The sequence below is a fragment of the Suncus etruscus genome, chromosome 14, assembly GCF_024139225.1.
Source record: "Suncus etruscus isolate mSunEtr1 chromosome 14, mSunEtr1.pri.cur, whole genome shotgun sequence".
Taxonomy (NCBI): Eukaryota; Metazoa; Chordata; class Mammalia; order Eulipotyphla; family Soricidae; genus Suncus; species Suncus etruscus.
This window is the reverse complement of record NC_064861.1, coordinates 64,317,951-64,332,259: the sequence shown is the minus strand read 5'-3', so window position 1 is coordinate 64,332,259 and position 14,309 is coordinate 64,317,951. Positions and strand designations below refer to the sequence as shown.

At 47.8% G+C, this 14,309-nt stretch overlaps 1 protein-coding gene across 1 annotated transcript; it reads left to right on the top strand.

The window, feature by feature from the left end:
• The first annotated feature begins 602 nt into the window (after positions 1-602).
• Positions 603-9,128, top strand: PSMD7 (proteasome 26S subunit, non-ATPase 7). The gene is made up of 7 exons (XM_049786437.1): positions 603-799; positions 2,805-2,896; positions 3,904-3,996; positions 4,885-4,982; positions 5,449-5,529; positions 7,173-7,264; positions 8,164-9,128. Exons 1-7 carry the CDS (start codon positions 726-728, stop codon positions 8,606-8,608), a joined length of 975 nt encoding a protein of 324 aa, XP_049642394.1. The 5' UTR covers positions 603-725; the 3' UTR covers positions 8,609-9,128.
• Positions 9,129-14,309: the final 5,181 nt, after the last annotated feature.

Here is a 14,309-nt window from a genome sequence, read left to right as displayed (position 1 = left end):
GGTTTTAAGAAAAATGAAAGGCATTCTTGCAATAATAACTTTCAGGCACAAAAGAGAAAAGAGCTGGAAGTTACAGCTCACCTCATGAAGCTCACCACAAACAGGGATGAGTTTAGAGAAAGAACTACCTTTTGAACTATCCTAATAATGAGAAGGTATGAGGAAAATAGAAAGCCTGTCTAGAGTACAGGCCGGGGTTGGGTGGGGAGGAGGGAGATTTGGGACATCGGTGATGGGAATGTTGCACTGGTGATGGGTGTTCTTTACATGACTGAAATCCAAACACAATCATGTATGTAATCAAGTTGTTTAAATACAAAAATTTAAAAAAATTTAGAGATAGAAAGGGGAAGAAGAGAGCGGTGAAGTGGAGGAGCTGAGTAGAAGAAACTCAAGGTCCAAATCCAACTTCTCTCCTTCCCGCATCTCTTTCCCTCCGCAACCCTTTGGCGTTGACGTCACCGAGGAAGGCGGGACCCGCCTGTCTCCCGCCTTTTCCCTGCCCTTCCTTTGCCCTTCCTCAAGATGGCGGCACGAGCGACAGTCCGGGCAAGACGCGCGCGGCCTTCTGGGAGCGGAAGTGGCGGTCTGCGCAGCCGCGGCCGGACCGGAAGAGGAGGAGCCTGGCCTGGAGGATCCGCGAGAGTCGGTCGCGGGCGCCTGTGGCTGTCGGTGTTTGCGGGCGCGGGCGACGGCACCGGGCCTGGCGGGCGGGCGGCGTCGCGATGCCGGAGCTGGCGGTGCAGAAGGTGGTGGTGCACCCCCTGGTGCTGCTCAGTGTGGTGGATCATTTCAACCGGTGAGCGGGCGCGGCGTGGCGGGGCGGCCTGGCAGGCAGGGCCCGGCGGCGCCGACGCTGCTGAGTCACGGGCCCACCTCGAGGCCCCAGCGCCCCGCCCGAGTAAGCCCGGGCCTCGCCCCCGGCCCCCTCGGCTGCTGTTCCATTGAACCCCAGGGTCCGTAGGGAAGGCTAAATTAGGCAGCGATCCCCCGGATCCCCCGCGGCAGGCGCCCCACCTGCCACCCCGGGAGAGGCCTTGCACGCTCCTGCTCCTGGGCCTCCAAAGTCGGGCCCCCAAACTCGCCTCTCCGAGCCCCCCTACAAGCGCTGAGCCTCTCGTTTGTCTCGCTTCTCGGTGGACGTCGGGTCTAAGCTTGGTTGAGCGGGGTGGAGGGTGCTTTCATTATATCATACACGAGACCCCCGCCTGATGAAGCAGGTAAGAAAAGATTCCACAACCCACCATCCTCCACCCACACTCGGTGTAATATGGGGGTGCCCCGCCGCCGTCCTGGACTCCTGGAGTCGCTCGCTCATCCCGCTCAACCTGTTGTTGGTGCCCAGAAGTTTGCAGAGCGCCGAGCGAGTGGGCGGCTTGCTTGCTTGTGGGGTGCAGGGTTTCCGCGTCTGGGCCTCCGCCTGCACCCCCAAAAGAAGGGTTTTACTCCCAGAGCTTCAGGTATAGTCCTCGAGGAAGCTCTGCCACGCACACTTTTGCAGGACCCCGCAGCCTACCCGGGCAAGATTTGGAAGTTAAGAGACCCAAAGTGAAGCCAAGGGAGTTTGGGGGGCTTGCTATGCATGAAGTGTGAAAATTCCCCGCCGGAGATTTCCCATCTTCCCAATTATGAATCTACCGAATTGGAGCTCAAGGAGTTTGACTTTGTTGTTTTCAAACCCCCAATTCTGCTCCTGTGCTGGCCCGAGCAAATGTTCCTAGACAAAGCAGCACTTGGCGGCCCTGCAGTGGTGGCTGGAGGATTTGGCCTCCCTTAAATGGTGACTTTTCTCTAAAAAGTTATTTGAATCGTGTCTAAATAAAGTTTGCGGGACACGTATCTGGGCCTCCTCAGGATCAAAATCCTGGGAGGTGCCATCCCAAGACAAATTGTGAAAATCTTTCGCCGCCATCTCTACCCACTGAACTAAGCTCTAAAGAGAGTTTGCAGAGTTTGCCCAGGCCTCTCTGGTCAGAGTCACTTTCTGAGCCCTCAGATGGCCCAAGAACTCGTTGTGGGACTTGGTCTAGTGAGGCTGGTCACCCTGGAACGGATGGTGCAGAAAAGAGCTGGTACCCCAGAACCGGGTCGTCTTTATCCCTGAAAAGAAGTGAGGATTGTGCGGGGGGAGCGGGGGTTGTTGAAAAGAGAAAAACAGTTAAATGTGAGGATCTATTTTTTTCTAACACCATCAGAGTAACTTTTGGGAGGGTGCTATACCAGTTGGTATGCGGGACTTCTAGCCTCCATCCATGTAGTATCAGGAATGGAACCCAAGTAGTCAGTGCTAGGCAAAAACGCCTTATTCAGGACTGGAGTGATAGCTCAGCGGTAGGGCGTTTGCCTGGCACTGTATGGATCCGGGCTCTATCTCTGGCATCCCATATGATTCCCCCGAGCCTTCCAGGAATGATTTCTGAGCCCAGAGCCAGGAGTAACCCCTGGCTGAGCGCCACCTGGTGTGGCCCAAACCCCTCCCCCAAAAAAGTCTTATTCGCTGTATTATGATTCCAGCCCCTAAGTAACATTTAAAAGTCCTAAGTTGAGGAGTTTTCATTTTCACCATTTTTGTTTCCTGTAAGTTTGTGGTCTTTCTTGGGTATTTATTATTCCCAAACAAAGGTGAATAAAAACTGCCAGCATAGAGTCCATATGTTGATATTATCCTTACTAGGAATTAAGGCTAACCTGGTCCTTATATTGGGGGCTCCCTCCCTGGTGAACTGTAGCATCAGCCTTCCTATCGAGTATGTAATTGTGGAGTTCCTGTGTCTCTCAAAATAACCTCTCCTTTTCTCTTTCAGAATAGGCAAAGTTGGCAACCAGAAACGTGTGGTTGGTGTGTTGCTGGGGTCATGGCAGAAGAAGGTACTTGATGTATCCAACAGTTTTGCAGGTAAAAGGTTTCATCTTACTGACCGTGGTTTATATGCTAATTATAGGAAATGTTTCTCTCTTTTTTTCCTTTGGTTTTTTTGTTTTGTTTTTCCGGGCCACACCCGTTTGATGCTCAGGGGTTACTCCTGGCTAAGTGCTCAGAAATTGCCCCTGGCTTGGGGGGGACCATATGGGACGCCGGGGGGATAGAACCAAGGTCCTTCCTTGGCTAGTGCTTGCAAGGCAGACACCTTACCTCTAGCACCACCTCGCAGGTCCATTTATCTCTTTTTAACTACGCCCAAAATAATTGTATTTTAGAATTGCAGTTATGTAGAGAAAGAAAGCCTATTTACTGGATAGTACATAAATTTTCAGGCTAACCGTTCTCTGTGCCACTGCCTAGCTCTGCTACCTTAGCACTCAAGCAACCCCAGACGGTAAGCAGAAATGAGGAGACATGATTGGTCTGCAAATAGGGCAGGTGGCTGGTCATCACTGCACTAAAGTCTTGTTTTACAGACAGGCCAAAGGGAACTAGGAAGGCTAGGAGGGGCCAGAGCAGTGGCACAGTACCTAAGGCATCTGCCTTGTGTGTGCAAGCCTAGGACGGGCCGCGCGGTTCAATCCCCCGGTGACCCATATGGTCCCCCAAGCCAGGAGCGATTTCTGAGCACAGAGCCAGGAGTAATTCCTGAGCGTCACCAGGTGTGGCCGGAAAACAAAGGGAGCTAGGCACTGTGTCCCTTTACTATTTTGTGAATCTTGATAAGAAATCTCCAGGTATTTTCTGGTTCTGCTGTATCTCTTCTGCACTGGAGATCATTCACTGGTATCCAAAAAGGCCAGACAGGAATTTGGCAAATGGGTAAACAAGGAAGATGGCTTTTCTCTAACTGAAGAATGTGTCTTTGTGGAAATAAATCAAATACAAGGGTTAGGTCTGGCCCAGGGGTCCCTGGATGTTAACTATATTTGAGAATTCTCTCTAGCAGCCTGTACTGAATCTTCTTTTTCTCTCTTTAGTTCCTTTTGATGAAGACGACAAAGACGATTCTGTCTGGTTTTTAGACCATGATTATTTGGAAAACATGTATGGAATGTTTAAGAAAGTCAATGGTACATCTTTGCTTTTTTTTTTTTTTTTCATAGTTACAACATTGGTGTGTATGTGTGTGTGTGTGTGTGTGTACACAACATTGGGGTGTGTGTGAGTGATGTCTAAATATTCCTGTTTCTTGGGGGCTGGAGAGATAGCACAGTGGTAGGGTATTTGCCTTGCACGTAGCTGTTCCAGGACAGAGGGTGGTTCAAATCCCTGCACCCCATATGATCCCCCAGCTTTCCAGGAGTGATTTCTGAGTGCCGCTGGGTGTAACCACCCAAAAAAAACTTTATAAATATTCCTGTTTCTTTGTCTCTCATAGAGAATCTGTTCATTTAGATTTAAGATGTGGCAGTAGTGAAAGAATTATGAGAAATTAAGAGTATCAGTATACATCAGCTGGGGACGGGTTGGCAGGAACCATAGGCCACATGATCAGCTCTCTGTCCAGGAAAGGTCCACGGGCCCTGTGTGATGTGCATCCTTGGGAATGTCTGTTCCCTCACCATTGAGAGTTGTGTGAAATGACTTTTTCCCATTGTTTCATGGATGATGCTAGGCATTCTTTTCCCATTGTTTCATCTAGTTTAGGATGATTCTCATAAACTAGAGAAAAGTCAGTTTGCTTCTGGGATTCACACAGGCTTATTTCTGAGAACTCTGGTTTTGAATCTGTAAAGGCCGAGGTAGATGTCCAGACCTAGGGGTGTGGCTTGGCAGTAGAGCACTGCTGGTCTTGTATGTGAGAGGGCCTGGGTTCCATCCCAGGCACCAGAGATAAATAGATGTCTAGACTTTCCCCAAAAAGTATAGAACTTACCCACCAGGGTCCTTGGCCTTTTTTAAAGGAAATTCATAGCTCTTTATTAAACAATGTCAATGAATTTTTTTTTCCTTCCCAGCTAGAGAAAGGATAGTTGGATGGTACCACACTGGGCCTAAATTACACAAGAATGACATCGCTATCAATGAACTCATGAAAAGATACTGCCCTAACTCAGTAAGTGCATTCTGTCCTTCAGATTCTGGGCATCGTATAAAAGATACAAATCATTTCATTGCTTTTCTGTCAGCTAATTCCGTTGCATTTTAGGGGTTTCTGCCAGCCAGTGTGTTTAGTAAATTATAGTATACTTGCTGAATGCCAAACGTGTTATTTTCCTTAGTCATCTCAATAACTATAATGGGTTGTTGTCCTCTTTGCAAAGATTCAGAGTGGTTATTAGGGTTTTGTAAGTGTAGGCTAGGATGGGAATATTGGTAGTCTCTACCCTTTTTAATTTCCCATTCTCCAACTTAACTGGTGGTACAGAACAGAGCAGATCATGAACTCCTTTGACATGTGACTCAGTTGTGCTAGAAAGCTGGGTTCATGTCCATTTGAATGAGTGAAATAGCTCCAATAACCAGTCACAGTGTGGCTGTTATTACTCCTGTGCAGTTTGCTGAGCTGTATTTTTTCACAGGTATTAGTCATCATTGATGTGAAGCCAAAGGACCTGGGACTGCCCACAGAAGCATATATCTCCGTGGAAGAAGTTCATGATGTAAGTCAGTTTGGTCTGAGCAGTAGATGAGATTCGCTACTTTTCCTATTATCAAGTCCACATCTCAATACAAAAAGAGGGGTTTTTTTTGTTTTGTTTTGTCAATCATTTGATGATGCCCTTTTTTCACCTGGAGCTTTTGAATCACTAAATTTCTGAAATGGAGAGGGCTACAGAAATCTGTACCAAGTCCTCTTTTACAGAATTAAGTTCCAGAGTAGATGATTTCCCATAAATGTTAGCAGCAAAGCTGGCACAGCACCGGGTGCATTTAGTCTGTGTCTAACATACTTTTCACAATTGGGCCCTGCCAAGCCAGAGTTCTTTCTCCTTGAAACATTTCTACTTTCTCCCCCCCCACCCACATTTCTACTTTTTTAGGCTAAATTATAGTTGTCAGTGCTGCCAGAAACTGGTGGCAGAAAGTAATGTGAGTCTTAACTACTCAGCTTGCTGGCGTCCCGTGCCCGTTGGTGGCTTGTTACGTTTGACAAAGGTAAACAGATGCCCTGACCTCTGCGCTCCTTGAGCTCCGATTCCGGGATAGAATTTGCTGTGAAAATGTATTCATGTTTTATTATAAAACATTGAGTATTTGTGCTTAGGGTGAGCAGAATTCATTCTCAAATTTCCAGAGTGAACGTCTGAGGTTTGGGTTAACAGTCTTTGAATTTGACTATGTAGTAGTTAGTCTTATATTGTTATTGGGGGACATACCCAGCTATGCTTTAGACTTATTCCTGGTGGTGTTCAGACACAACATATGGTCCTGGGGTTCAAACTAGAGTTGGCTGGGACCAAGGCCAAGTTTCTTACCCCTTGTCCTCTTTCTCCAGTCCCACATTAAGATTTGTTTTGTTTATATTTTACCTTGGGCCTCACCCAGCAGTGCTCAAGTACAAAGCAAGTGCCTTCCACACTGTTCTTTCTCTCTAGACTGTTCAGTTTTTAAGTGTAGGAAAAAATTAGATTCTCCCAGAAAATGTTTCTTAGAGAAGGATAGAAGGGACAGTGAAGCCAGGAAGCCTTAGTACCTGAAAAGATGGGCCATGAGATCCTGTGGGGTTCTGAAAGCTACCAACCATCCTGGCAGGCACGGCAGAAAGACAGTGGCCTGTGCAGGGCTCCTGCTTTCCTGGGTGAAACCACCACTGCTAAAACTACACCACCTTGCACCCACTAAGTACTTCTCTATTCCCATACTGACAGTGTGACTCTGCCTGTGCCTTACAGCACTGCTTCTGCCCCCGGCAAGATAGCACAGTTGCCATAAGAGAAAATTTGTTCCTCATTCCTTTGGGGGCCTGGTGGCACCTTTGACTAACTCCAGCTGCCAGAAAAAGTTATTCTAGGGGCACTATATGGGCTCGGTTGTCTTTGAATCAAGAGACCATAGGCCTGTACGGGAGAGATTTCCTCAGCAAAGGCGTACTATATCCCGTTCTAGAACGGCACACTGGAAATCAGTGAGACTTGGCACAAACCAGCCACTGATGAAGCCTTTACAGCCTAGTCGCTGGTGACATGGCCTGAGCTTAGGGCCATCCTTGTCTACCTCCAGGCAAATTAGCAGGCCTCATTTATGACGCAAGTCATGTGATTTCTGGTTTGCGACTCATTTGTGACCCTCGTTCTCCCCTCAGGATGGAACCCCAACCTCAAAAACCTTTGAGCACGTGACCAGCGAGATTGGAGCTGAGGAAGCCGAGGAAGTAGGAGTGGAACACTTGTTGCGGTGAGGGGCCAGGGCCGACCTGGTTCTGAATGTCCTGAGGCTGCTCAGTGTGGGAGGTGCCTGTCAGGGCCAGAAAACCGGGATCAGCTCTAGGGGAGTTTAGGATCCTAGGCCAGAGTCTCAGGTTAGTTTGTGGCTAGGTAAACAGGGCACTGCACCTACCTGACAGCTGTCATTGGCCTGTCCCAAGGATGAGCACAGAACATGCAACCACATCCTTACATCCAGCCTCATCAGTGAAGGTTATAAGCCTGGGTCATGCTGTAAGATTGCATTTTGCAGTGGGTTTTCTTTTGAAATCTTTGATTTCAATGACTGACTTAATAGGAAAAGTCATAGCTATTCACAACAATTTTTAGAAACAATGGAGAAAATGCCTTTTGAGGAAGAGGAAAATTAAGTAGCAAGCTCAGTGAAAATTAAAATTTAAAGGCTGGAGAGATGGCCCAATAGGTAAAGTGCTTGCCTTCATTCAGCCAACCTGGGTTCCATCCCCAGTATCCCATATGATCTACCAGGAGTAATTCCTGAATGCAGAGCCAGGAGTAACCCCTGAGCATACTGGGTTTAACTTGAAAACAAAAAGCAAATTAAAATTTACCCAGAGAACCACTGGCAATATAGGGTGAGAATGGGTTTGTTGTAGCTCTCACTTTCTTTTCAAAAATGCCCTGTTATGAGAAAGAGAAAATATAATCCTTCCAAGGAAAATAAAATGAGGGCAGTTTAACCGTTAAATCTTTATAAATGGAGAAAAACCTTTGTGGGGAGCAGGGATTAGTCCCAAGGTTCTATATGCATGGAGCCCATTTTCACCCTTCCACTACCTCCCTGCAGAGCTGGGTATCTTGTTAGCTGTGAGGCCCCCTAATGCCATGTTCTGCCCCTTGTGTCCCCAGAGACATCAAGGACACCACAGTGGGCACACTTTCCCAGCGGATCACGAACCAGGTCCACGGCTTGAAGGGACTCAACTCCAAGCTCCTGGACATCAGGAGCTATCTAGAGAAAGTAGCCACAGGCAAGCTGCCCATCAACCACCAGATCATTTACCAGCTGCAGGACGTCTTCAACCTGCTACCTGATGTCAGCCTACAGGAGTTCGTCAAGGCCTTTTACCTCAAGACCAACGACCAAATGGTGGTCGTTTACTTGGCCTCACTGATCAGGTCCGTGGTCGCCCTGCACAACCTCATCAACAACAAGATCGCCAACCGGGACGCCGAAAAAAAAGAGGGGCAGGAAAAAGAAGAGAGCAAAAAGGATAGGAAAGATGACAAGGAGAAGGACAAGGACAAAGAGAAGAGCGATGTCAAGAAGGAGGAGAAGAAGGAGAAAAAGTAAACCATGTAGCTTTTTCAGTGTGTAAATTAAAATCTTATCGGTGAACTCAGTGTGCGGCCAGAGGGTTCTTTCCACTTCAGCGCTTGTCCGAAAGCTGTGGGGCCTGCTTGGGGCCCTCCAGTGTGGACAGACAGAGGGACGAGGGATGGGTCATGGACCTAAGCTGCAGCTCTAAGTTCGGGGTGTGATAGTTGAGGCTTCCAACTATTGTGGGGGAAATGTGAAGTAAACACCAAGTCTTGGCACTCTAAAATCTTCTCTCGGTAAGACCCAGAGTTCGCTGGCTCCATCTCCAGGGGACTCGGGTTTCTGGCCATTTGTGACGTTGCTTAATGGAATACCTGGATCCCCCTGCGTGCTCTGCCTCAGCTCACCTGAGTCTTGACCCTTCTGAGCTCCGTATTGGGGACATTGTACCATAGGACTCTATGGTCCCCACAGCTCAGGCATTTCTCTGGGCATGGCTCCGGCTCAATATACTGTTTACCTTCAAATGACAATAAAAACGGCTTGGTTTTTAGTCTGTATTGTCGTTTTTGACTCTGGGAGTGTTGAGCCATGGTTTTCAGAAGGGGCCTAGATAGTCTGGCTGACGCTGCCATTAGGTATTAACCTCAGAGGCTGGGATGTGGCTTGTACCCTGTGTGCATCAGGCCCTGGGTTGCTCCTCAGTACACATGGAGAGCAAAAAATTATTTCATATTTGAAATCTTTACAAAAGCACCTCACTCCCTTAGAAACTGGAGCCAGAGAGTTATAATAAATACAGCAGTACCCCATTTAGTGCTAGGACGAATCCCATAAGAGAGATCACTGAGTGCAAACCCAATAGTAAGACCTGAGCACAGCTGGTGTGGCCCAAAAACTACAGAGCAGTAATACAGAAGGCGTCGTGCTTCCCTTGAATGCAGCCTAACCAGGTTCTATCTGGCCATCCCATAGAGCATTGCCAGGATGATCCCTGAACATTACCAGGTGTGACCCAAAATGAACAGCTGTGGGTCCTTGTGCCTTCATTCCTCCTATGTAGTTTAGAGCAGGGTTTTCAGAAGACAGACTAGTCCCCCACAGTCTCACCAGCAGGCAGTGCTACACTCAAGGACTTACATAGAACCTGTGTTTGGACATTCAAAACACAAGAGATGACATCAAAGAAAGCTGACTTAGAAACCATTCCCTAGGGGCCGAAGAGATAGCATGGAGGTAAAGCATTTGCCTCATGCAGAAGGTCATTGATTCAAATGCCGGCATCCCATATGGTCCCCTGTGCCTGCCAGGAGTAACCCCTGAGCACTGCTGGGTGTGACCCAAAAGCCAAAAAAAAAAAAAGAAACCATTCCCTGGGGTTGGAGCAGTGCACAGCAGTAGGACATTTACCTTGCACATGGCTGACCCAGTACAGACCACGGGTTCAATCCCCAGCATCCTATATGGTCCCTCAAGTCAGGAGCGATTTCTGGGTCAGAACCAGGAGTAACCCCTGAGTGTCACCAGGTGTGGCCCAAAAAAACCATTCCCTAATGCCAAGATGCTTCAAAGTCACCAAAGTATGATCTTTGTTCCATATGCCTGCCAAAGAGCTAGCTAGTGGGAATTCAGGATTAATAGTAAGATCACCACACTTTCATGCATGGAAGCAGCAGGCCCAGGGCACAGATCCTTACATAGGTCATTCAACTGCTGGGATTAAAGGGAAAAGTAGAGAACTGAGCAGTCAAAAGTCATGGGAAATATGCCAAGATTAGGAGCAGTGGGGCTACCCTTGAGATGTTGAAACTGCCAATTCACTTTGTCCCCAGAAAGGGAAGAAGCAACTGCAATAGTTAAGGCTTAGGCAGGGGCCGCAGATGTCAAACAAGGGCGGTGAGTCTTCGTGGAAGGTCACAAGCCTCCCCCTGCTATGCCAGGAGCAAAAGTGCCACCAGATTTTCAGACTGACAGAAACTGGGGTGTTTATAAAGCACCAAAAGATACGCAATTGCCCGAGTTTTTGTCATGTTTAATATTTATTAAATGTGCCTGGGCACAGCTGTCTTAACCTTCCTCACTCAATCCTTAGTTTCACCTAACAAGCCATCAGTGACCTACAGAGTGCCTGAGTGTCACAGCAATCTTGTTTCTAAACAGATAGTAGTAGCTGGCTTCATGGCAGACTGACCACTCCTGAAATGAAGCTGTGTGTTCAAAAGGCCAAGTGTCAAAATGGTACTTCTAAGTAAACTTCTTGTGAGACAAAGATATCAGACTGGGAATGTTCCTGGGGAAAAGGCATCAAACTCTTGATTCTCATCTTCTTGGAGGTACCATGGTTTTTCCACTTCGTGTCCAAGCTCTGCAGTGATGGGTTAGAACTCAGTGGCTACTGAGCCTTGGGGAGCTAGTATAATAGTGGGGCACTCACCTTACAGGCTGGTGACCCAGGGTGATTCCCTGAGCACCATCAGGTGTAGCTCAAAAATAAAACGAAGGAAAAAAAATTAGCTCTGGTCCCCAAGACAAGGCACATGATGACATTTAGATCACTGACATGGGAAACATCCAGGAGCCTCTTGGAGGTTTGTTTTTTTTTTTGGGGGGGGGGGCACACACAGCAATATTCAGGTAGGACTTACTCCTTCCTCTGCACTCAGGAATCACTCCTGGGATGGAACCTGGGATGCCAGGGATGCCGGGGATCTGCCACATGCAAGGCAAGGGCCCTCCCCCACTGTCTTCTCACTATAGTCCCTGGGCTAGTTACCCTTAATACACAGATAAGCGAGCAGAATGCATCATTGTGGGCCCAGACAGTGAATGTCAGGAAGGTGCCTTCCTGAGGAAGTCCTATTGCTGTTTCTGTTATACACAAAAAACACTGGATTAGCAGCCCCAGTCTCCCTCTGGTTTCATAGGACCCTTTAGTCTGAGACCTCAATCCTACACCACAGCTTCCATGTCAAATAAAAGAAGGGGCTTCTCTGTTCACTGGGAAGTTGAGAACAGGCCTCATCTATTTACCTCACAATATTGTCTCTAGGGACCAGAGAATAGCACATGGCCAAACCAGGTTTGACCCCCAACACCCTTACTCCAGCACTGAGTTCTCCAGGAGAAAGTCCTAAACAAAGCCAGGTGTGGCCCCCCAAAAAAATGTCTTATGGCAGATATAAGAGAAGAATCAGTTCGAGTTTGCTTGTAAAACTATAACACACTAAAGTGCCCTTGTTTTGAGAAACTAAAAGAGATGGGCAAGTTGAGAAGGCAGAGAAATATGCTTATGAGGCCTATAAGTAGTTTTTGTTTGGGGCGGGAGGGCACACCATAGTAACTAAAGGCTTACTCCAGGTTGTGGACTCAGGAATATCTCCTGGCAGTGCTCAGGGGACCACAGAGTGCCAGGAATCAAACCCAGTTCAGTTGCCTACAAGGTAAATTCCCTCTCTGCTGTCCTAGATTGTCAGACTTGCCCTAAACTGTCTTGGTTTCCAAGACAGTGTACATAATGCAAGCATTGTAAATGCAAGTTCGTAAGACAAACACTGAATTGCATTTTGGCATCCTTCTACTCTTGGCATCATCAATGTTTGCCTGGGAGTAACAGAGTCCCAGTCTTTGCAGAAATGAGATGGCTGCTCTTGGAGAGTAAGTTGAAAGAGAGGGAGGAGACAGGGGAAACTGGCAAGAGGAAGCTGGAAAGAGGAGCCAGACACCTTGAGGCTTGTCTCTCTGGAGGACACACAGCTCTTCAACACTGGAGGGCGCCATCAACTCGCCTCCTGCAAATGAACCATGTGCTTTCCCTTTTGAGAAGAGAATTTGTAGGACCCTCCCCGGAGTCCCTTCCCATTACTCTCCTTTTAACTGCAACCAGCCCAGTAGGATTCTGAAGGAATTCAGGTAGCCGGCTCAGAAGGACTGCATTAGGCTGTTAGGGTGCCCCCTCACTTGGGTTACAATCACATAGGCTTTCACTGTTGCTCCTGCTTGTTTGTTTGTTTGTTTGTTTTTTAAACTAGGACCTCTCCCTGCAATGCTTGGCCTAGTGGTAATGGCCTAATGGTTCCATTCTCAGGCCAGAGGCAGTGCAGTTTCTGAACCCAGTGATATTCAGGGGACAAACCAACACACACAAGCTGAAGGCTGAAGGTAGTTAGAGGGGGGGGGGGGGGGACACAGTGCTAATGCTCAGGCCTGGCATTGCACTCAAATATCTCATTGTATTCAGCCATACCCATCGCTTCTGGCTTTTTTCTCTTTCTTCCTTTCTCTTTCCCTTTGTTGTTGTTGTTGTTGTTGTTGGTTTGTTTTGGGGCAACACCTGGAAGCAACCAAGTGTTACTCCTGTCTCTTTGTTCATAAATTACTCCTGACAGGCTCGGGGAACCATATGAGATGCCTGGGGAATCGAACCCCAAATCCCCAGTTACCAGCATGCAAGTCAAATGCCCTACCCGCTGTGCTGTCACTCTGGCCCAATGGCTTTCTTTTGGTCTTGTTTTGGATCCTACGCGGTTATGCCCAAGGCTTACTCCTAGCTCTGTGCTCAGGGATCACTTCTGGAGGGGCTCTGAGGATCATATGTGTTGTCTGAGATTCAGGCACATGCTAGGCAAGTGGACTATCATTCCAGTCTTCTCCTGGTTTCTTTAAAGACTATAGCTCAATGGTTTGGAGCACCTGCCTTGAGAATTTAAGGCCACGAGTTCAAGTCCGTGGTGCTACCTGAAGTGTGAATCTCCAGATTTGCTGTGACCCACCCCACGTCACCGTGAGAATTGAGAGGCTGTGGCCACCAGAGGGCACTGCTGCAGCCCAGAAGATGTGCTGGCAGCAGCAGAGTCTGGAAGTGTGGGCACTGCAGTGACCTCTAGTGGTAAGGATAAGCACAATCGTAGCAAAGGGAGTGCATCCCCCATAGAGGACCAGGTCCTCCTATGGCATCCCGGCAGCATCACAATAAAATGTACTAGAGCCACAATAAAGCTGGTATGACCCAACACAAGGCAAGAAGAAAAAGAGCAGACAAAAAAAGACCATGTTCAGTAATGTGCTGGCAGAATCCCACATGCACTACATGTACAAGACGCGCTTCACACGAAAGGCCATATGCAGACTGTGTGAAGGATAGAGAAATATTCCAGGCAACAGGAAACCAAACTAAAGGAAAAAGACCAAGATGGATCCCTACATCTGCCACCTTCATTCAACATAACTCCACAAGTCTTAGCTCTAGGTCTAGGAGCCAGAAAATTTGGCCCGAAAAAGAATCAAAAGAGGGCCAGAGCAACAGCATATGGTCGGGCATTTGCCTTGCACTGAGCCAACCCTGGACAGACCCAAGTTGGATCCTTGGCATCCCATATGGTCCCGCAAGGGAGCGATTTCTGAGTGCAGAGCCAGAGGTAACCCCTGAACACCACTGGGTGTGACAAAAAATAAAGGAATGTAAATAAATAAAAGCTTCTAAATCGGAAAGGAGACATAGGGCCAGAGAGAAAGTATAAGGGTAAGGCACATGCTTTGCATTTGGCTGGACCTAGTTCAATTCTCAGTCTCACATATGGCCCTTAAACCCCACCAGGAGGGAGTGATCTCTAAGCAGAGCCAGGATGCCTTGAGCTCTGTGGGACATGAACCCTCCCCCGAGAAAAGAAAGGAAGAAATAAAACTCTATTTGCAGATGTTATATTACATGTAGAAAATTCTAAAGCTTTATAATGAA

Bases quoted from the DNA above. Each gene is read 5' to 3' on its own strand.
- PSMD7 (XM_049786437.1), top strand. From the start codon at position 726: ATGCCGGAGCTGGCGGTGCAGAAGGTGGTGGTGCACCCCCTGGTGCTG. The intron at 3,997-4,884 runs GTACATCTTTGC...TTTCCTTCCCAG, and splicing joins AATGTTTAAGAAAGTCAATG to CTAGAGAAAGGATAGTTGGA. The intron at 7,265-8,163 runs GTGAGGGGCCAG...TTGTGTCCCCAG, and splicing joins GGAGTGGAACACTTGTTGCG to AGACATCAAGGACACCACAG.